The sequence below is a fragment of the Phacochoerus africanus genome, chromosome 2, assembly GCF_016906955.1.
Source record: "Phacochoerus africanus isolate WHEZ1 chromosome 2, ROS_Pafr_v1, whole genome shotgun sequence".
NCBI classification, from domain to species: Eukaryota; Metazoa; Chordata; class Mammalia; order Artiodactyla; family Suidae; genus Phacochoerus; species Phacochoerus africanus.
Genome location: NC_062545.1, coordinates 252,102,750 through 252,125,235, shown reverse-complemented (window position 1 = coordinate 252,125,235; position 22,486 = coordinate 252,102,750). Strand labels below are relative to the sequence as shown.

Sequence of the window (22,486 nt, the reverse complement as noted above, 5' to 3'; positions counted from 1 at the left end):
CAGCTCTGATTTCACCTGTAGCCTGGGAACTTCCATGTGTTGCAGGTGTGGCCACAAGGAAAAAAAAATTCATACTAAAATGCTAATGAAGGAACTGTGATGTGTAACACTGAGCTCATGGTTCAAAATAGTAAACTGGACTCTAAGGCCAGGGCTGAAGACACAGAAATCCCTGGAGGTAAAGAAATTATAGTGGTTGGGATCAGTTATCTAAGTCCAGACTTCAAGGCAATTCTCTAGTCCCACCAACTTAGGTGGCGTGTAACGGAGATGTAACCCCTGTCTGAAGGGCTACCACACCACCCAACCAACTGTGGAGGGGTACCTGCTGAGGTTGTGCTGTGCACAGCCATTTCTAATAGCCCCTGCCTGTACCCACCCTGCTTCTCTGCTGCACCCTGGTAAAAGATTCATTTGTACAGAGCAGCATCAAGTAGAAAAATAGAAATACCAAAGAAGATGTTACCCTGCAGTGGTATAAAACCATGGTGCAGATGAAATACTTTATACGTACCTGGTCACTAAACTCAAATACCTAAGGAATAGAACAAAATTTGGCAAGAGCAGCTGTAATAGCCAAGCTGATCAAGATATTTTAAGGTTATTATTCTTTACCCCGAAAGCTAAGGTATAAGGAACCAAGGTGGTACTCACTGAGAACTTGATGATCAGAGTATCTTACATTTATATGGGCTGTGAATCCCTGACCCCTTCAGAGAATTGGACTTCACAAAGGATGTGGGGACTATATGAAAAATTACTTGTCTCAATTACATCAATTTGGAATACTTTGAACTTTCTTGCCTCCCTCTTTTTTTTTTAATATATCTTTATTTTAACACCAGCTTTACTGTGTTTTAGGAAGGTCATGTGAAATTGAGGAACTTTTTCATGTTATAATTTTGTGATCTGTATTTTGTTGAGGTATGTATTTTTCATTTTCCTTGTAGTCTGGATACTCAAAAAGCTTGTTATTCACTTTGGTGTTGTGAACTTCCTGGAGAAGCGGTGCTCCGTGTGGTGGCAGGTTATAGAGCACTTCCTGAAGGAGCGGCAGGAAGCCCTGGCACCATGGCCAATTATCGGGCTTGGAAAATTCTTACTAAAAGTGGATAGCAAGGTATTGTATTTTAAGAACTTGGGTTGTTTTACTGGGCGTTTATGTGTGCCATTGTCTGAAAGATTCCATTTTATGGTGTATTCTATTGTAATTATTGATAACACATTTAATGTCTAATTCTGTGATGAAAATTACAGTTTAGAATTATGGCATATATAAGGAGGGGATAGATTCAGTTTGAATAAGAATTGTGTAGATATCTTTATGACTTAAAAATGGGAGAAAAGGAACATCTAGGTCCATCTCTCATTTTATAGATACCAAATTGAAATCTAGAGGAGTTAAGGGACTTGCCTAAAATTGTATAACCAGTTAGTGGTTCAATTTAGAGAATATTTTTGGAGTAATTCTCCTGTGTCAGATATTGTGCTTAAGTCCTGGGGACAATTAGATAAATCAGGGAAAACTAGATACAGAAGCTCTGTTTAGTAAGTGGAGAGGCAGCAATCCATTACAGTTCAGAGGCTATTTTAGAGTCAGAGGCTTAATGGTTAAGAGCATGGGCTTCGAATCCAAACTCTGGTTTCAGATCCCATTTCTTTTACTCATTAGCTCTGTGACCTTGGATGAGTTTCTTAACCTTTCTGTTATGCCTTGGTTTCCTTATCAATACAATGAGTATAATAGCAGGTACCTACCTCATAGAATAGTTGTAAAGCTTAAATAAGTTAATATAGGTATAATTGTTAGATCAGCACCTGATACACAGTAAGCTCTAAATAGCTGTTAGCTGTTAGAATTTGGGGAGGACAGGTATGTACAAGAGTCAGTGGTAGTACTGAGCAAGAAATGACTCACTGTTGGTGAGTATTGAGAGGGGAAGTTTTGCAGAAGAGATGGTACCAGAGCAAATTTTGAAGCACTGGAAGGAGTTTATTAGGTAGACATGGCGAGAAGGGCAGGTGCATGGAGCGGGGCAAGGGCCTAGAGACTCCTGCAGCGTGAGTTCTCAAGGGACACCAGTAAGATGGCAGTGGCTGGTTTATGTGAAATAGCCCTTAGTAGGAGCAAGACGGATCAAGAAGACCTTTTCCTGTGCCATGCTGTGCAAGCTGGACTTTATCACAGGGCTAGTAACTACTTTAACAGGTCTGTCCATGACTTAAGGTTGAGAAATACTGTTAGGAGAAACAAATGCAGATATAGGTGAGAATAATAACTGGAGTTGATGTTGGCGGTGGAGGGGGGAGGTCAAAGGAGACACAGGGGACACGTTTTCTTACATGTTGCCTTGCTGTCTTCCAGAAAGTTGGCCAGTTTTAATTCCCACCACTGAGACATATGAGAATGCCCATTTTCTTGAGCTCTTGCTGATACTGGATATTATAGTCTAACAAAAAGTCCATTTTAGTTTTGTAAAAAGAAGTATCTCAGTGTTGTTTTGATTTGAAATTTTTAAAAAATAAAAATGAGGTTGATTATTTCATTTGCTTATTGGCCGTTTATATTTTTCTTGTATAACTTGCCTATTTCTCTTCCTATTTTTTTTCGAATTTTTAAATAAATAAATTTCAACGTATTTGTCACATCTCCTGGTTAAGGTGAAGCTTTAACTTATTAGAGCAGATTTAGCACTTCAAACTGTTTAAAGAGGGTAACTCTCCTTTCAACTAATTTCTTGGTCTTAGCATTATCAGATGGGCTAGAAACTAAATGCTGTTTTCAGCATCCCATGTACTTGTATTTAGAATGCTTCATTTAGGAAGGCTCTACAGTTGTGTCAGTTGAAGTTCCAGAGGCATTGAAAAGTATTTGTTATGGAGTAGCTTTGTAAAACTGTGTCATTTTTGTTCTCATTTGCATGCCAATTTATCCTTAAGGAAGATAGATAGAAAAAGGAATAAAACTAGCTATATCCAATTTTTTGCTGCTATATCCAATACATATCAGAATAAATGGTGATCACAGACTGAATATTCGTTTAATTATAATTGATCCCAAAATTATCATCTATCCAGTATATCTGGGCTCCTGCTTTGGGGAATAAATATTTTTCATGTTTCTATTTAATTTTAATTGATTGGACCAGTGTTTTGAAATGCTCCGTCTACAGGAGATTGAAATATGTCTGAACATGCATTGGGTGTGCTTTAGGGAAAGCTCTGCACACCTCATTTACAGTCATTCTGATGAAGTTATGTTTTTCAGTCTCTGTGCTTTTTATATCACTAATAATGCCTTAAATCCTATATTTACTGATTTTTAGATTATGTGTCCAACTAACTAGCATTAGTTATTAAAGTGCAAAATATTGTGCAGTGTAGATGAGGTAATGTTTAAGTGAAAAAAAGCAGGTTATTACATACAGTGCCTCAAAAGTCGGAAATGGAGGGAAATGTACCACATATGGTCAGAATCTTCGATATGTCCGTTTTTTGGCCGGTTGTTCACGGTTCCAAATGAGCACTAAAATGTTTTACTCTTTAGGAAATGTGAAATAAGTAATATTGTAAAGCTACAACTACAAAGTGCAATGAAAATGTAGTATGTGAACATGAATTAGTTTATACAGGGACTGAAAATCCTTTTGGTGCATGGTGTGTGAAAGAATCTTAATTATCACTTTGATCTTTGCAATTTGGTATGTAAGTTTAAGCCTATAAACATTCAGGTTATTTTATGTATTTTAAGTTATTGAATTGCCAACAAAACTCGTGGTTATCATCATTTCAATCCCGTATCTTAAAGGAATACAACATTCATTTGGTTTTAAAACTTCGTTAATGCATTACAGTTTTTTCCCCCGTTTTTCCTTTGTCTGAGATAATTTCCTCCTCATGCTGTCAGTGACTTTCTTTTCTTTTCTTTTCATACTATTACTGCATTCTCTAATGATATGCCACTGATCTTATCTTCTCTTTCTCACCTTACCCCCTGTCCTCAAGCTCTGGCACTGGCTAAATAAGAAGGTAAACAAACACCCAGATGTTGGTTTTTTTTCTTTTGAATTCTGTAACTACCCCCTGTATCTCTGTTCTCAACGCATAACTGTCCATATGTCAAACTAAGTTTTTGTTGTTCAAGTTCTATTATAAGCTATGGAAGGTCGTGAAGCATTAATATTGTCAAGTACAGTTTGCTAAAAAACTCAAAGCTATTTATTTAGGATGAAGATGGTATCTCCTTGCCCAGGTGTGTGTAAGTTCTGTCTTGTATCCTTTGTCCACTGTGATTTGCATTCCTTTTCAGCCCTGTAATGGCCCAGATTGATACGCTAATCTCCTTTGGTAGGTGAGAGCACATTATGTAAAAGTTACTGAAAAGGAAAGAGAACTTTTTCTATAAATAACACAAGAATTTTAAAAACAATAAATCTGAAATACTTGTATGATTCCCTTGGCTGGTAATGTTGGATGTTATCTTTTTTTATAACCAGTATTCCAAAAATTTATTTTTATCTTTAAAAAGACTGTAGTCATGGCCTGTGACATCTGATTTTATGTATTTCCAAAGGTATGAGATTGTATCTGAGGTCAGTGCCTCACATGATTGGCCTGAAATTGCCAATAACTTCAGTAAAGGCTAATCCAGACATATTAGCAGTGGTGTATACCTGTGACATACAGTCCACGTACAGTGGTTCTGACTTAATAGCATCACTTTCCTAGGTTGGATAGTGCAAGATTACGTCATTCATGTGTATTGTCTTTAAACACAATAAAACTTAAAAAAGCTTCAGTGGAAGTTTTATAGCAGGCCTTAAGAAAGATGTGGTACTTCTTGAAATTAAATCAAAATGAGACTTTTGAGCCTACAGGTAAGGGTTTCATTCTTTGTATTGAAACAGAAGAAAGGGGAGACTTTTGACAGTGCTTAAACATTTAAACTTTAGATTAAAAATAAACTGTGTAAAATAAATACACATACATCACCACCACAATACACACAAATGCACATGCACAGTTGACTATGTATACCTCCATTCCCTACAAAACTAGTGTGAGTAAATGAATTCAATACTTGGCAAAGGATGGTGCTGCAAACATGTTACATTTTCTTACTTTGGTCAAAGTAGGTGGTTTTAATATATTTCTCCACTTTGTATTGAAATGAAATTGTCTTCAAGAGATGAGAGAAAGGAGAGCCAAAGTTGTTAGGTTCAGTCTGACTCAACCTTAGTGACTAAATGAGTTGGATTATTTAATTCATAGCTGACTAGTTGTGAGTTAATTTTAAAAGATTGCTGAGAGATCAGGTAACTTTTTTCTTTTCTTTGATGATTCCATGTAGTATATGTCAAGCATTGGTGTAGAATAGGAGTGACTGTTTTAAGTTTTGAGAGTGTGCTCCAGAAAAGCAAGTGAATAAGTTGAAATCTATTTTGTTACATTTCATCCAAGGTCAGAAAATTTGCAGCATTGGGTATTAGTATTCCAAGTTAAAATGGAGTGAATTAGAGACTAATTCAAGACAAGGAAGGGTGAGAGACAAGTCTATGGTTAATTGAAATTTAAATAATGTTTTCTTTTTTTTATTTTCATTTTTTATTATTTTTAATTACTTAATGAATTTTATTACATTTATAGGTGTACAACCATCATCACAACCAAATTTTACAGCATTTCCATCCCAAACCCTCAGTGCATCCCCCACCCCCCAATCTGTCTCATTTGGAAACCATAAGTTTTTCAAAGTCTGTGAGTCAGTGTCTGTTCTGCAAAGAAGTTCATTGTGTCCTTTTCTTCTATTCCACATGTAAGTGATAGCATTTGATGTTGGTGTCTCATTGTCTGACTGACTTCACTTAGCATGATAATTTCTAGGTCCATCCATGTTGCTGCAGATGCTGTTATTTCTTTCCTTTTAATGGCTGAGTAATATTCCATTGTGTATATGTACCACATCTTCTTTATTCACTCCTCTATCAATGGACATTTAGGTTGTTTCCATGTCTTGGCTATTGTATATAGTGCGGCAATGAACACTGGAGTACATGTGTCTTTGCAAGTCATGTTTTCTCTGGATAGATGCCCAGGAGTGGGATTGCTGGATCAAATTTTTAGTTTTCTGAGGAATCTCCATATTGTTTTCCATAGTGGTTGTACCACTTTACATTCCCACCAACAGATAATGTAGGGTTCCTTTTTCTCCACACCCTCTCCAGCACTTATTGTTTGTAGACTTTTTGACGATGGCCATTCTGGCTGGTATAAGATGATGCCTCATAGTAGTTTGGTTTTTTTTTGTTTTTTTGTTTTTTGGTCTTTTTGTCTTTTTGCCATTTCTTGGGCTGCTCCCACATCTTTTCATGTGTTTTTTGGCCATCTGTATGTCTTCTTTGGAGAATTGTCTGTTTAGATCTTCTGCCCATTTTTAATGGGCTTGTTGATTTTTTTGGTATTGAGCTGCAGGAGGTGTTTATATATTTTGGAGATTAATCCCTTGTCAGTCTATTCATTTGCAAGTATTTTCTCCCATTCTGTGGGTTGTCTTTTCATTTTGTTTGCAATGTAACTTTTTCTTAAGACTTAATTGTTTTAGTTCTCTTGTGGTGCTGCAGTTTAAGAATCCAGCCTTGTTCCTGCAGCGGCTTAGGTTGCTGCTGTGGTGTGGGTTTGATCCCTGGCCGGAAACTTCCACATGCCATGGCACTGCCAAAAAAAAAAAAAAAGACTTAATTGCTTTATTGCCTAGTATTTATTATTTGCACTAAGACTACTGGAATCTGGTTTTTTAAAAAAACAAAGCAAAATAAAAATCTAAGGGTCCAGGATAATGAAATAGAAAACTCACAAGTGGACTAATACTTTCTCTCTCTCTCTCTGTTTTTTTTTTTTTTTTTTTTTTAAGGGCTTTTTCCACAGCACATGGAAATTCCCAGCCTTGGGGTCAAGTCAGAGCTGCAGCCACCGGCCCACACCCCAGCCATATCAACTCGGGATCCAAACCACATCTTCAACCTGTACTATAGTTCACGGCAATGCCAGATCCTTAACCCACTGAGTGAGGCTAGGGATCGAAGTCGCATCCTCATGGATACTAGTTGGGTTTATTACTGCTGAGTCGCAAGGAGAGCCCCAAGGGCTGACACTTTCTTAATAATTTGATTAAATAAGACCAGTCAGTTAAGAAGTTTCAGAATGTCTTTTGGTGTAACTATAAATTTACCAGCATCTCTACATTTAAAAGAAAAACGTATACTCTCCATTTATACTTGAGACATTCAGAACATAATCTAACATTGAGTAATTTTAAAATTAGTCTCCTTCTGCTTTCAGAAAATAAAGTTTAAAATCTAAAAAATAATTTTTCACAGCATGGAGGACTGGGAAAGTTACTAGACAACTGTCCAGTGTCCACGAGCAGGGCAGGTATTGATCTTGGAGAGACAGCAGTGAATGATTGCTTGGAGCGAGATGTTAATTCTCTGCTTGGAAATTGAACCTGGGCAGCCTGGATGAAAACCAGGAATCCTAGTCACTAGACTAGCTAGAGGTTAAAAGCAGAATTGCCCAGATTCTTGCCCCCTGTTGAAAGCAAGAATGTTTCAAGGAGGCAAAGACCGTGAAATTAGGTATAAAGTTTATTGTTAGAGTCACAGTACAACATATGGGAGAGCACACAGGGAAGTAGTTTATTTACCTCAGAATCAAAGCAGCAATACACACCCTAAAGAGGAGTGTGGGTGTGGGCACGGGTATCCCCAAGAGGTGATTTAAATTGCTTAACATAGGACAGTTCTTCTGGGTCTCTGATTACCTTCAGCTAGTTATCTTGTTTTAATTCTCACACCTGACTGGACGTAGGACCCTCCCCAGTATGTGTACGCATCTTTTGGCAAAGGCAGATTCCAGAGCAAAGAGTGCCAGCACGTTATCAGGACTTCTTATGGCCTGGTGCTCCCTCCCTTTCTGACCCCTAGGCAACTTACTGCGCATGTATGGAGGTCTCCTTGATCCCAGGAGTGACTGAAGTAGTCATCTTTCTTAAGTGGAAAATGAAACAAGGCCTAAAAGGACACAGACTATTTCTTATCAAACCGGCCCATGTAATGGATGAGTTCCCAAAGACAAAGATAGCCCCAAGGCCACAGACTCAACAAAAGGACCCCATCTATAAAAAAACCAAGCACTCCCATGCTGCGGGGGAGCCTGAGTCTCACTCCCTGCTCAGAGCTCCCGATCATTCTGTTGGTCAACACATTCCATTTGCAATCTCTTTGCTCCAGCCCCTGCCTCCTCCTTCCCCACTGTTCTAACAATCTTATCTCTCTACTCCTAGCAGAGCTCAGCTCCTACAATTGACTTTTTCCTTGAAGTGTCAAAAGTAAACAAGGCCCAGTTTACTTGGCCTGACACGTCCCAGGTGTTCTCAGCCCGGGTCTGCCTCCTGCCTCAGGATGACTGGTGGTGTAGTTTCCTTTGCCCAAAGTGGGGGGCGGGCAGAATCAGCCTCGTGGCATTTCTTTGTGAATTCACATTTCCATCCCTTTCTCTTCTCCACTGCTTCCTCTGACCATGTTTCTCCTTCTGTGTCTATGAGCTCCTGTTTCCCTAAGAGTCTGATTCCATTTACTCTTTTCCTCTTTAAGTTTTCTGTCTACTTTGATTTTTCCTCTTGATTGGTCCTTAGTTCCTCACATTTTAAAGTCTTTCCCTATCTCTCTTACCTACTCTTTTTCTCTCTCTTCCTCTCTTGCTATGTCCCTTTTCATCCTATTTTCTCACCTTATTTTATTATTTATTTATTTATTTTAAAATTTTTTTATTTTCCCACTTTACAGCAAGGGGGTCAGGTTATCCTTACATGTATACATTACAATTACATTTTTTTCCCCCACCCTTTGCTCTGTTGCAACATGAGTATCTAGACAAAGTTCTCAATGCTATTCAGCAGGATCTCCTTGTATATCTATTCTAAGTTGTCTCACCTTATTTTAGCTGGCCATAATGCGAATAGAAACCTCTCCTGCAACTCTTTTGGCCTATGTATTGAGCTTCTTAAATGATTTTATTTATAGGTATACCTTGGATATATTGTGAGTTGGGTTCCAGACCACTGCAGTAAAGCGAATATTGCTGTAAAGCAAGTCACAGTTTTCTTTGGGTTCCCAGTACATATAGAATCAGTTTATACTATATTGTAGCCTGTTAAGTGTGCGGTAGCATTATGTCTTAAAAATGTATAAACCTTAGTTAAAAATACTTTATTGCTAAAAAATGCTGATCATCATCTGAACCTTCAGTGAGTTGTAGTAGTAACATCAAAGATCACTGATCACAAATCATCATAGCAAATACAATAATAAAGAAAAAGGTTTGAAATATTCAGAGAATTACCAAAATGTGATATGGAGACACAAAATAAGAAAATGTTGTTGGAAAAAATGGTGCCAGTAGACTTGCTTAATGCAGGGTTGCCACAAACCTTTACTTTGTAAAAAAAAAACCCACATTATTAGTGAAGTGCAATAAAATGATGTATGCCTGTAGTTTAAATTTTTAATGACAGAATTCCCACTGTGGCTCAGCAGAAATGAATCTGACTAGTATCCATGAGGATGCAAGTTCAATCCCTGGCCTCGCTCAGTAGGTCAGGGACCCAGCGTTGCCGTAGCTGTAGTGTAGGTTCCAGACATGGCTGGGATCCCGAGTTGCTTGTGGCTGTGGTATAGCTGGCAGCTACAGCTCCAATTTGACCCCTCGCTTGGGAATTTCCATATGCCATGGGTGTGGCCCTTAAAAAGCAAAAAAGATAAAAAAAAATTTTGAACAAAGCATCTAACCTTCAGTATTGTCCCTGGAATATAAATTTTTATTTAGGTGCCTCTCAGTGGTGGATTTTTTTCAACCTTCAGGTATAGGTTTATGAAAGGAAAATTCTACCTTTGTTGAAAAACAAAGTTTGACTTTTGTAGTGTCGTTGTACATGATGTGTTTGTGCGTAGTCTGTGTTTTATATGTTAAAAAATATCCAGACATAAACTTAGATATTCATACTTTCCAATAAAACATCGTTTATTTAATATATTTCAGTATATGACTTTTAAAAAATTGAGTTCTCCAAGTTATTTTCAGACGCTATAATTTGTGAATACAAAATCTGGTCTTAATTCTGAAATTACTCTATTGATCTTGCTTGTTCAAATATATGTTAGCTGAGCTTTTACCATATGCCTTGCACTGTTAGGTTTTGGAGATACAAAGAGGAGTAATAGAGAGCCTTAGCTCTTTCCTCAGGAAACCATCTCAAGAACTAGGTGTAGGGTTAGTTTCTGATTGTGAAACTTTTCAGTTTCATTGATTTTTAGAACTTTCAAAATATGACCTCTGACCTTCCATATCTTAGAAAACGTAATTAACCCTTTAAAATCTCTGCATTGTCTTTGATGCTTTGGTAGCATGCGTTGAAAATTAACTCTTCTGTTTGAAGCCGTAATCATTAAGATAAAAGATGCACTTTTCATCTTTGAGTTTAGTGTCGCATTTATCTCTTAGTGACAGTGTCTTTCGTGAAAGATAAGGAGATACAAACTTCTGATCGTTGAGTGGAAAATAAATATTTTAGAAGTCACCTTGTTTTAACCAATATTCTTTGTTCTTGGATGTTTAACACACTGGAGAGTATAATTCAGATTTAAATTTTGACTAAGTTATTCAGCAGTGTTCATATTGGGGTTGAGGGGTACAATGTGGTATTTCAGTAATGGTTACTCTGATTGTATTTTTGAAATGCTAAATGGTAGCTTTGCCTAACAGGAATTCTAGAAATTTATCAAAATTATGCATTCTGAAAAAAACAATTTTTTTAAATGTGGGATTAAAGTTATATTCAAACTAGGATGTCAAGTATCATTTAGGGAAAACATAAGTTTAGTTATTGATTAAGGAATAACCAATACATTAATGATTATTCTTTATTTACAACAGTCAATTATAATTTGTCATAAACCTTATGTTTAAAAAAACAGAAATTTCAAGTAGAATATCATATTTTTAAGTATTTTTTTATGAAACATTTCAAATATAAAAAGATACGAGCACCCACTTGCCTATCTTCGAGCTTGATAAAAGATTACCTATACAATTGAAGCTTATTTTGTCCCCCTCCCTGACTGTGCATCCACTTCCCCAACCCTTTTAACGCCCCTGGTAACTATTCTACTGAAGTTGGTATTCATCATTACCTTAACATTAGATTTTATTATTACTGTTTTTACAACCCTAATGCTACTAGAGGGAAAATTTAAAAAATATAATCCCTCTTTTAATTTACTCCTGTTTTATCTGCATAATTTAGGACATATCTGTTCTATAAGAGTCATAGTTTTTCTAAAGTCATCTATGTTTGCTAATTGACAGTTAAAATTTCATGAGATTTGAGGTCTCCAATGGATTGCCATTATTTTGTTTAGAATATTTATCAAATTATAAATTATAATTTGAAATGTAGATATACCACGGTTGGAGAACCCAGGCATAGATATAGGTCATGTTCAAATCGACTGCCTTTTCCTAGGCATGACAATAACGAACTCTTTTTATAACAACAGTGTTACTTAATACTGTTAATTTTCTGCAATTGCTTATAGCTTTCACTGCTTTAATCATTATGCCATAGTTTGTAATGCTGAATATCCTATTTTCATGATATTTGGACACGTATTATTATTAAGTTGTGCTGGAAAGGTAACTAATTCTCTTTTTCATTTCTGTGCAGATGATCATCTGGTTGGAGAAGATGTTAGACAAAATAATTAGCATTTTCATCATATTTTTGTTAGTGATAGGAACCCTTCTTTTAGCCCTACTCCTGACCGCAAAGGTAGAGTATAACAATTAATATTACCATTAATAAACTCCTTAGTTGTTAGAATGTGTAGTATAGATAAGAAGCTAGCAGATGCAGGTGTAGGAAATGTTACTTAGCTTATAAGTATGTATAACAGTTAGAGTATGTGTGATTTTTTTTTTAATTACTAGTTTTGCCATGTATTTGCCTAATTTTACATGCATTTTTATTTTATTATCATAAAATATTTTATCCTCAGAGGTAAATTCAGATGAAAAATTGAGATACTGAGGAAAAAGTGGCTTCTGTCAATAGGAGGACTATGATCTGGTCTCGTGACTCTGAGTCTAGTTCCTGTCTAGTAGATCAGAATTTGATTCCTTTCCTTCTTGTCTCATTGGTCTTCCTGCTGATTTACCATTAGGCTATTTCTCATTTTCCAGGTCCTTCCAGCTTCCGTTTCCTCTCCCCCTTCTTAGTTTGGACTGCTGTAACAGAAGACCATAGACCAAGTGCCTTAAACAACAAATATTTATTTCCCATAGTTCTGGAGGCTGGAAGTCTCAGATTAAGGTGCCAGCTTGGTCAAGTTCTTGGTTAATGCCTTCTTACTGGTTTATTGATGGCTATTTTCTCCTTGCATCCGCACATGGTAGAGAGAAGAATCATCTCCCCGTGTCTCACCTTGTAAGGGCACTAACCCCATCATGAGGGGTCCACCCTCATGACCTCACTACTTCCCAAAGACCCTGCCTCTTCATAACCATCATATTGAAGGTTAGGATTTCAACATAAGAATTTTGGGAGGATACAAATATTCAGTCCATATTACCTCTCTTTCATCAAAAAAAATCATTCTCCAAAGTGCAGCTCAAATTTGTGGAGTGATTACCTTAATATCAGACAACGTAGTTAAAAAAACAAATATTACCAGAGACAAATAAGGACTTTTCATAGTGATAAGAGTTAATACTGCCGTAATATATAGCAATTATAAATGTGAGTATTCTAATGATAGAGCTCTAAAATATATGAAGCAGAATGTCGAGAATTAAAAATAGCCAGATCAGTGATTATAGTTGGGGATTCAACCATACTCTTCCTGGAATAAATGACAGAATAAGTAGATAGAAAATTAGAGAGGATATAAAAGCATTGAAAGACAGTCAAGCAATTTGACTTGACAGCAGCAGAATCAAGTTCGGGTAAACACGGAATACTCACCAGGATAAACTCAATACTTAATGTATTTGTCAACTGAAAAAAAAGTACAATATGAGAATTGTGAGTTAAGTTTTATTTGGGGCAAAATGAGAACTGTAGCCCAGGAGACAGCATCTCAGATAGTTCTGAGGTGCCGGCTCCAAGGAGTAGGGTGAAGGTCAGTGTTACGTATGGTTTTAGTAAAGGGGTTACGTGCAGCCAAGCACACGTTTGGGCAGAGGCTTGCTGCTTGTCACAAGGAACAGATGTCACTGTAAACGATTGTCATGCTTTTCTAGATAGGAGATGAAAGAATTTTGGGCTCATGATATCTTCTGAAAATATTTATCTGGAAGGCCCATTCAGCCAGTTTTTCCCAGAGCACAGAGTGCCTCATTCCTAATCTCCACCCTGAACTCCTTTCAGGGGTATTAAAGGTCAGCAGCTGCAGGAGCTAATGACTTAATCCTTGTAGAGGCAGGTGGCAAGTACCCATTTTTGTTGGTACATTTAAAAATAGTAAAATCAGGAGTTCCCGTTGTGGCTCAGTGGTTAACGAATCGGACTGGGAACCATGAGGTTGCAGGTTCGATCCCTGGCCTTGCTCAGTGGGTTGAGGATCCGGCGTTGCTGTGAGCTGTGGCGTGGATTGCAGACATGGCTCAGATCCCTCATTGCTGTGGCTCTGGTGTAGGCCGGTGGCTACAGCCCCGATTCGACCCCTGGCCTGGGAACCTCCATGTGCCGCTGGAGCAGCCCAAGAAATGGCAAAAAATAAAAATAAAAATAGTAAAATCATACAGAGCATGTTCCCTGACAATTGGCTTGTTCCTTTTTTTATCCCCTTCATTTTATTGGTTATTGAGCAAGTTAAATTGTGAGATTCAGTTTCAGTTGATTTATTTTACTCACAAACCTTGCTCATTTGATTATTTGTGTGTATGTCTCACATTGGATTATAATTCTGAAGCCCAGGTAGTGTTGATGTTGCTTACATATGTATACATATGCCATATGCTTACATATGTATACATATGCCATACACATATGCCATACACATATATACACGTGTGAACAAAATGCATTTATACATTTATTTATACTCTGTGTATTTGTATCTATCTATATATTTTTTCCCATTGTTGAGCTTGAACACGGAGAGCTATTATGTACTTTATTTCCTGTAGTGTATATTATAGGCCATTATGTGTAGTGGCTATTCAGTGCAGGTCTCTGATTTAATTGAAACTAAGATGTATAATTACTTGACTAAAAACAGTCTTCCAGTAATAGTATAGCAAATGTCAAATTGGGTTTATTTTTATTTGAAATTATTTTCTCTCTTTATCCATAATACAGGTACATCAAGAGAGTGTACACATGATTGAGGTCACAAGCAATTTGATTAATGAAACTCTAGCAAATCACCCTGAATGGGCAAAGTAAGAATGTTGTTTTGACAAAAATAGAGATAGATGGTCTAGTTTCTGTGTCTCTTTCCATGAAATGATCTTCATTGATGCAGTTACCTTGGAAGTGAAAAAGAGTTTGCCAAAGCTTTGGTGAATGTGGTTATTTTTGCATAAGAATTGTATGCAGTGGGACTGGTTGTAGGAAGGGAAGTCCTTATATTTGAATTGAGTTCACAATTTACAACATGTCTATGATTCACTGGGCTTTCACCTGCATTACGGTGTGTATTCCTCAGGTTGAAGACATTATCCCCCTTTTCGCAGATGAGGAAACAGGATCAAAAGTGAAGGAATTTGAGATAATCCCTCCATGACAGAGTCAGCAGTGTTCCCATATTGTATCATTTTGGTGGCAGGGTTGGCAAACAAGGGATCTGGGCCAAATTCAGCCACATGTACTTACGACGATTTATTGAAACAACCTGTTCCCATTTACTTAACATAGTGTCTGTGGCTGTTAGGGGGCTGCAAGGGCAGACAAAATTGGTAGTTGTGATAAGGATTATATGTCTGCCTACCTCTGTCTTAGAGGATCTCTTTGTGTACTTGTTTAATTTGGCTTCTGCAAGAGAGTTTATATATCTTTGTGCAGCAAGTTAAGGAGATTTATGCTATTCACTTAACTGAACTTGATGACAAATTGCATGGCCTACGTTTTTACTAAAACCAAGGTAGTCACTAATTTAAATTAGGAAATATTCTGCCAGTCTAAATTAAAATTTAACTTGGTTTTTTCCTTTGACTTGACTTTATTTCTTAATATAAAACCTGCATAGGACATTTCTTGAACTTGGTTTAGAATCGTATTTGAGGGAGTTCCCATTGTGGCTCAGCAGGATATGAACCTGACTAGTATCCATGAGGATATGAGTTTGATTCTTGGCCTCACTCAGTGGGTTAAGGATCCTGTATTGCCGTGAGTATGTTGTAGGTGACAGATGCAGCTGTGGCTGTGGCGTAGGCCAGCAGCTGCAGCTCCAGTTCAACCCCTAGCCTGGGAACTTCCATATGCTACAGGTGGGGCCCAAAAAAGAAGAAAAAAAAAGAATCATATTTGAATATTCTGAAAAGGACCTCTGTTAAAATATATTTCTATCCACTTATCTCCTGTTACCCAGAGCATACTCAAAGTGCTTCTCCTCAGTATTTCTGATTAGTTCCAAATTACAGTCTATCTACAAAAGACAAAAGAATAATACTTAGCATTAAAAAAAATGAATTGTCAGTTCATGCAGCAGCATGGCTGAACCCAAAGTAATTATACTGAGCGAAAGAAGTCAGGCAAAAGAGAATCCATATGATATGATTCCATTTTTGATAAATTCTGGAAAAGGCAAGCTAATCTAGTGATAGAAAGTGGTTGTCTGTGGATAGGGATGGGTTCCAGGAACAGAGTACAAGGGGTGCAAGGGACCTTGAGGGTGATACAGATGTTTATTATCTTGGTTAAGTATATAAGAGGAGTTCCTGCCTTGGCTCAGTGGTTAACGAATTCAGCTGGTATCCATGAGGACATAGGTTGAATCCCTGGCCTTGCTCAGTGAGTTAAGGATCCGGCCGGTGTTGCCGAACACTGCGGTGTAGGCTACAGGTGCAGTTCAGGTCCTGCATTGCTGTGGCTGTGGCGTAGGCCAGCAGCTACAGCTCTGATTTGACCCCTAGCCTGGAAACCTCCATGTGCCATGGGTGTGGCCCTAAAAAGACAAAAAAAAAAAGAATATAAGAAGAAAAGTAGCATTGATATCATTTTGGAACAATCTTTCCATCTGTCCTGAGGAGAAAAGATAGAAAGGATTCCAAGACTTGAGCATCTTAGACCAGATAAAACCTAGAGTAAAACCAGGTGAGAGGTGATAAAGCTCTGAATTGTGGACAGTTGTGGTGGGGTGAACAGGATAGGCAGAGTTGTAAGATCTTAAGGTGGTTAGTTGGTGATTAATTGGATATAGGAAGAAAAAACCTAGCATGACTCTTACATTTGTTTCTAGCTTTAAAAGTCAGTGGATGATTGGTGGATTCACCAAGACATGAAATAGAGGAGCAGATATGGTGGGAAAAATAATTAACTTTTTACATATTGAGTTTGAGGTGTTTGTAGTAAGTCTCAACAGAGGCATCCTGTAGGCCATTGACTACATTGGTATATGGTTCAGGGGAGAGATCTAGAGTGAAGTTAAGAAATTGGCAGTCCTTCTCCACGTCTGTGAGTCTGTTTCTGTTCTGTAGATGGGGAGGGAGTAGGATGGATGGGGACTTTGTATTTAGTAGATCCAAACTATTACATTTAGAATGGATAAGCAATGGGGTCCTGCTGTATAGCACAGGGAACTATATCGTATCACTTGTAATAGAACATGATAGACGATAATATGAGAAAAAGAATATTTGTATATACATATATATATGAGACTGGGTCACTTTGCTGTACAGCGGAAAATGACAGAACATTGTAAATCAGTTATAGTTCAATTTTAAAAATTGGCAGGCTTCATATCTCCTTAGCAAAGGGCAGATTAGAGTAAATTAGAAAGTCGGTGTGGGTTTAGGCCCAAGAATCTGCATGTCTAACAGGTATCCAAAACAGTTCTGATACCGCTGGTCTATGGACCATGCTTTGAGAACCACTGTTCCAGATGCTGGCTATCCCATTGTCCCAGAACTTCTCTGGGTGCTGAGGAAGGCATAGGACCACCCAGGACTTAGATGGATTGAGAAAACAGAGCAGAATGAAAGGGAGGCTGTGGGGAAAGTGGGGCTAAAAGCTAAGGAAAGCTCGAAGGAAAATCTCAAATGTTAGAATTAGGACAGTTAGACCTGGAAATCAAGGATTCCTGCATGTGAATAATGTGTATCGGTGTGTGATGACTGATTGACAATTTGTCAGTTAATGATTGTTTAAAAAATTAGGTTCCAAGAATTACTGGTGCAGTACACTATACTAGTTTTTCATTTTTTTCTTTATTTTAAATTAGCTGGCTTCCTGAGGCTCAGGTAGTCCAAAGAGCCCTCAATTCTGCGGCTAACAATGTGTATCAGTATGGAAGAGAGTGGATAACACACAAGGTAAGGGAAGAACCTCTTTCTGCAGCTTTCTCTTTGCAAGGTCTTCACTGGTAGGGACTTTTTGCTCTGATAAAGCAAAAATGGAGATTCTGTTCAGAACACTAATTTCTTTTTCTTTTTTCTTTTTTTGGTTGGTGTTGCTATTTCTTGGGCCGCTCCCGCGGCATATGGAGGTTCCCAGGCTAGGGGTTGAATCGGAGCTGTAGCCACCGGCCTACGCCAGAGCCACAGCAACGCGGGATCCGAGCCGCGTCTCAACCTACACCACAGCTCACGGCAATGCCGGATCGTTAACCCACTGAGCAAGGCCAGGGACCGAACCCGCAACCTCATGGTTCCTAGTCGGATTCGTTAACCACTGCGCCACGACGGGAACTCCCTAATTTCTATTTTTGAGGAAAAAATCTCCAGTCAACAAGCAACAAACGATGAAATTAAACCTTTTGGATGATCATATTGAATAGTGTTGGTAGCCTGAGCAATCTGAAAGGTTGGCCATTTGCTTCCGGTTCAGAATAGATCTGATTCATTATTTGTGCATTAGAACAGAATGATTACTAAGCTTGGGTGGTCAAATAAGGCTTTGTGGGAAAAAAGTATTACCACATATTAATTTTATTGCCTGCTGATAACTGCTTGGCAGTTTCCAACTTGTTTCATTTAATCTTTCCAAGAAACTTACGTTAGTCTGAATTATTTTACCCCTTTTATATACGAGGAGACAGCCTTGACAAAGCTAAGTAAATGCCTGATGATCATGTGTAGTAAATTGCAGAGCGTGGTTTCAAACTGAAGACTAATTTCAAATCCCTCGCTCTTTCTATTATAGCATGCTAGAAGTATGTGCTTGGAACTGAGTTGAGTGCTTTCATGTGGCACTTGAGATAAACTTTGAAGGAATGATAGGTCCTGGATGAATAAAGAGAAGGAAGAATGTATTTTAAAAAGGGGTATTTATGTGAATCAGTATGTAGAGACAGGAGTGTGCTTGAGGAGATGAAGTTTTGTAAAGGGGAAATGAAAAAGTTACCACAGTTCACAATTAAGAATCAAATTCCATGATAAGGGTTTGGGATATCACTACTCCCCTCTCTGTTTTGGTTATGGGAATGAAGGCAGTTTGAAGTTTTAATGTAATGAAGTAAAAAGGATCATCTAAGGATTGACAAGACTTGCTGGAATAAGATATGGGGTATTAGTGTGTGTGATTCCTTGTTTAAAATTTGAAAACAAAGTCTGACGAAAAGGTATCTTGGAAATTACATTGTTCACACATGTATAATAATCATCTAACCTAAGAATAGAATCATGGTCAGGTTAGAAGTTAAGAGGAATTTGGAGTTCCCGTCATTGCGCAGCAGAAACAAATCCGACTAGAAATCATGAGGTTGCAAGTTTGATCCCTGGCCTCATTCAGTGGGTCAAGGATCCGGCATTGCCATGAGCTATGGTGTAGGTTGCAGCCGAGGCTCGGATCTGGCGTTGCTGTGGCTGTGGCGAAGGCTGGCAGCTGTAGCTCTGATTAGACCCCTGGCCTGGGAACCTCCATTTGCTACAGGTGTGGCCCTAAAAAGCTAAAAAAAAAAAAAAAAAAAAGTTAAGAGGAATCCCTTCTGTGTTGCAGTGGCTTAATGATTTGACTTTTCTCTTTGGAGGCACCAGTCCAATCCCCAACCCAGTACAGTGGGTTAAGGATCTGGTGTGGCATAGGTCATGGCTCCAGCTCCCATTTGATCCCCGGCCTGGGAACTTCTGTATATCACAGGTGTGGCTGTAAAAAGGGCGGGGGGAGTTAAGAGAAAGATATATTACTGATTTCCTTGAGTCTGTACCAGGCAATCAAATCAACTGTCACATGGAAGATAAAAAATGTATATTTATTGAATAAATGAAAGATGAGTACAGTCTACCCTTGAAAAATGCAGGGCCTAGGGGTGCTGACCTTCCATGCAGTCAGAAATCTGTATATAACTTGATAGTCAGTTCTCCATATATGTAGTTCCACATTGCCAGATTCAATCACCTATAGATTCTGTAGCACCATAGTACACTTTTAGTGAAAAAAATCGATGTGTAAGTGGATCTAGACCTGTATTCAGGGGTGCACTGTAAGTGGATATAGATCTCAAAACTATCATAGAAGGAAGATCCAGTCTTGGCGAGACTTTTAGATACGTATCTCCTGACTTATTCTGTGGAAAGTGTAGCATTTAATTCTTGATTAATCTGTGTGGGAGAAATTTTTTTCTGGAATTCTTACCTATTTGGGAAAAAGATGAAGAAAGGGATAAAGAAGTATGTTTCAAATTACTTAAAAGATAGGGATGAAACTTTGCTCAAGGGTCTTAAAGGGAAGGCAGCTGAAGAGAAATGCTGTTGCTACCAAAGAAATGTAAAAATATTTGTAATCTTGCTTTAGAGGAAAAAAGATAATAGTAAAAGCAACCATTGATTTGCAAATGAAGCGACTGACAAGGGATTAATCTCCAAAATATACATAAACACCTCCTGCTGCTCAATACCAAAAAAAAAAAAACCAAACAATCCCATCAAAAAATGAACAGAAGATCTAAACAGATAATTCTCCAAAGACAGACAGATGGCCAAAAAACACATGAAAAGGTATTTACCATCACTAATTATTAGAGAAATAGAAATAAAACAAACTACCATGAGGTACCATCTTATACCAGCCAGAATGGCCATCATCAAAAAGTCTGTAAACAATAAATGCTGGCGAGGGTGTGGAGAAAAGGGAACCAACCTTCTTACACTGTTGGTGGGAATGTAAATTGGTACAACCACTATGAGAAACAGTATGGAGATTCCTCAAAAAGCTGAAAACAGAATTACCATTTGATCCAGCAGTCCCACTCCTAGGCATCTATCCAGAGAAAACCATGACTTGAAAAGATACATGCATCCCAGTGTTCATTGCAGCACCATATACAATAGCCAAGACATGGAAGCAACCTAAATGTCCATTGACAGAGGGTTGGATAAAGAAGATGTGGTGCATATACACAATGGAATATTACTCAGCCATAAAAAGGAATGAAATAATGGCATTTTCAGCAACATGCTTGGACCTAGAAAGGATCATGCTAAGTGAAGTTAGACAGTGAGACACACATCATATGCTGTCACTTGTATGTGGAATCTTAAAAAAAAAAAAAGGATACAGTGAACTTCTTTGCAGAATAGAAACTGACTCACAGACTTTGAAAAACTTATGGCTACCAAAGGAGACAGATTGTGGGAGGAGGGAAGGGCTGTGAGTTTGGGGCAGAAATGCTGTAAAACTGGGTTGTGATGATCATTGTACAACTATAAATATAATAAAATATATTAAGTTAAAAAAATAAAATAAAAGCAACCATTGAACCTAAGTGTCCATTGACAGAGGAATGGATAAAGGAGATGTGGTACATTTATCAATGGAATATTATTCAGTCATAAAAAAGAATGAAATAATGTCATTTTCAGCAACATGGATGGACTTAGAGATTATCATGCTAAGTGAAGTAAGACAAAGAAAGAAATATGATATCACCTGTTTGTGGAATCTAATAAAAATCATACAGAAGAACTACTTATGAAACAAACAAATTCACAGCTGCTCGATGGCCTGTGTCTTCACATGATCTTCCCCATGTGTGTGTCTGTGTCCTAATCTCTTTTTATGAGGACACAGAAGTATTGAATTAGGGCCTAACCCTAGTGACTTCATTTTAACTTGGTGATTTCTTTAAAGACCCTATCTTCAGGTAGTCACATTTTGAGGTACTAGGGCTTAGGAAGAATTTAGGGAAGGGGGACACAGTTCAGCCATCACATGGCCTGAGGGGAGAATAGAGCTAGAAGGGGACCAAAGAGATTCCTGCAGTGCTTAAGCTTCTGAAGGTCAGAGAAGTGAGCCAGCAAAGAAGACTGAGGCATAGCCTGTGAGGCAGGAGCAGTACCCTTTGTAGCATCTGGTGTGTCAGAGGCCTAGAGAAGATGTTTCAGGAAAGACTTGGCCATGTCAAATGCTGCCAAGATTTCAAGCAAGAGGGGGATAAAGAATTGCCCTCTGACTTACAACTCCCATTTTTTGTAGATGGGGCTCTTTGCCTTAAGTCACACAGCTCTCAGATGGCATTCTGACTGCTCTTACTGCTTTGTTGTTGTTTGTATACAAAGAGCATCTCATACCACCGATAGTACATGTACTTTAGTGATTCTCTCAACAGCAGTGACATGTCCTTTAGACTTTGTCCAATCTAGTCTTCCTTGCGAGTTTTGATAATGTATTGTAATGTTGCAGGATGGTCTTTAGTGTCTGTAGTTTTCTGCTATGATGGATATCACTGCAAATTTGAAAAGAGTATCTTACAGCATGTTGTAAAATTATGCTAAACTTTCCTTTAATAGTTAATGATATTTTATTCGTTGCTGTGCTGGAAATGAGACTGCCAAAGGAGATGTCAGTTTGAAATAGTGCTTTATTGCAGTCAAGGCCACTGTGTGGGCAACCGAGACAAGGCTGTCTGTAACCATTTTAGGCCTCTTTGGTCAAAAGGAGCTCTTAGAAGCTGATAGGAGAATGACAACATTGGTAATAGGATGACTGTGGGAATCTCACAGTCATGATATATGAGAGACAGACTTAAAGTAAGTAGGGGAAATTAGAGTAGGGGTAGTTGTGGTTTTTAATTATTATGGGTAATTAGCTCTGTTAGGTGGTCTTTGTTCATAGGTTATATACGCTATAGTTGAAAGAATATTAGCAAACTTTTCATCCTAATTCATAGAATTAGGATTAAAACCTGCCATAGGTTCTTTTTAAATCTGTTCTCTCATCTTTTTTTTTTTTGCCTTTTTTCTAGGGCCACACCTGCAGCACATGGAGGTTCCC

At 38.0% G+C, this 22,486-nt stretch overlaps 1 protein-coding gene across 2 annotated transcripts in view; it reads left to right on the top strand.

The window, feature by feature from the left end:
• The window catches only part of TMEM245 (transmembrane protein 245), a 93,878-nt gene that overhangs the window by 29,897 nt on the left and 41,495 nt on the right, over positions 1-22,486 (top strand). The window contains exons 6-10 of one of the 2 annotated variants that reach the window (XM_047768112.1): positions 951-1,120; positions 4,006-4,029; positions 11,780-11,884; positions 14,414-14,496; positions 17,499-17,589. In XM_047768112.1, the coding sequence (XP_047624068.1) occupies positions 951-1,120; positions 4,006-4,029; positions 11,780-11,884; positions 14,414-14,496; positions 17,499-17,589 (473 nt within the window). The remainder of the gene's footprint in view (positions 1-950; positions 1,121-4,005; positions 4,030-11,779; positions 11,885-14,413; positions 14,497-17,498; positions 17,590-22,486) is intronic. The other variant, XM_047768113.1, reaches the window with a different exon arrangement.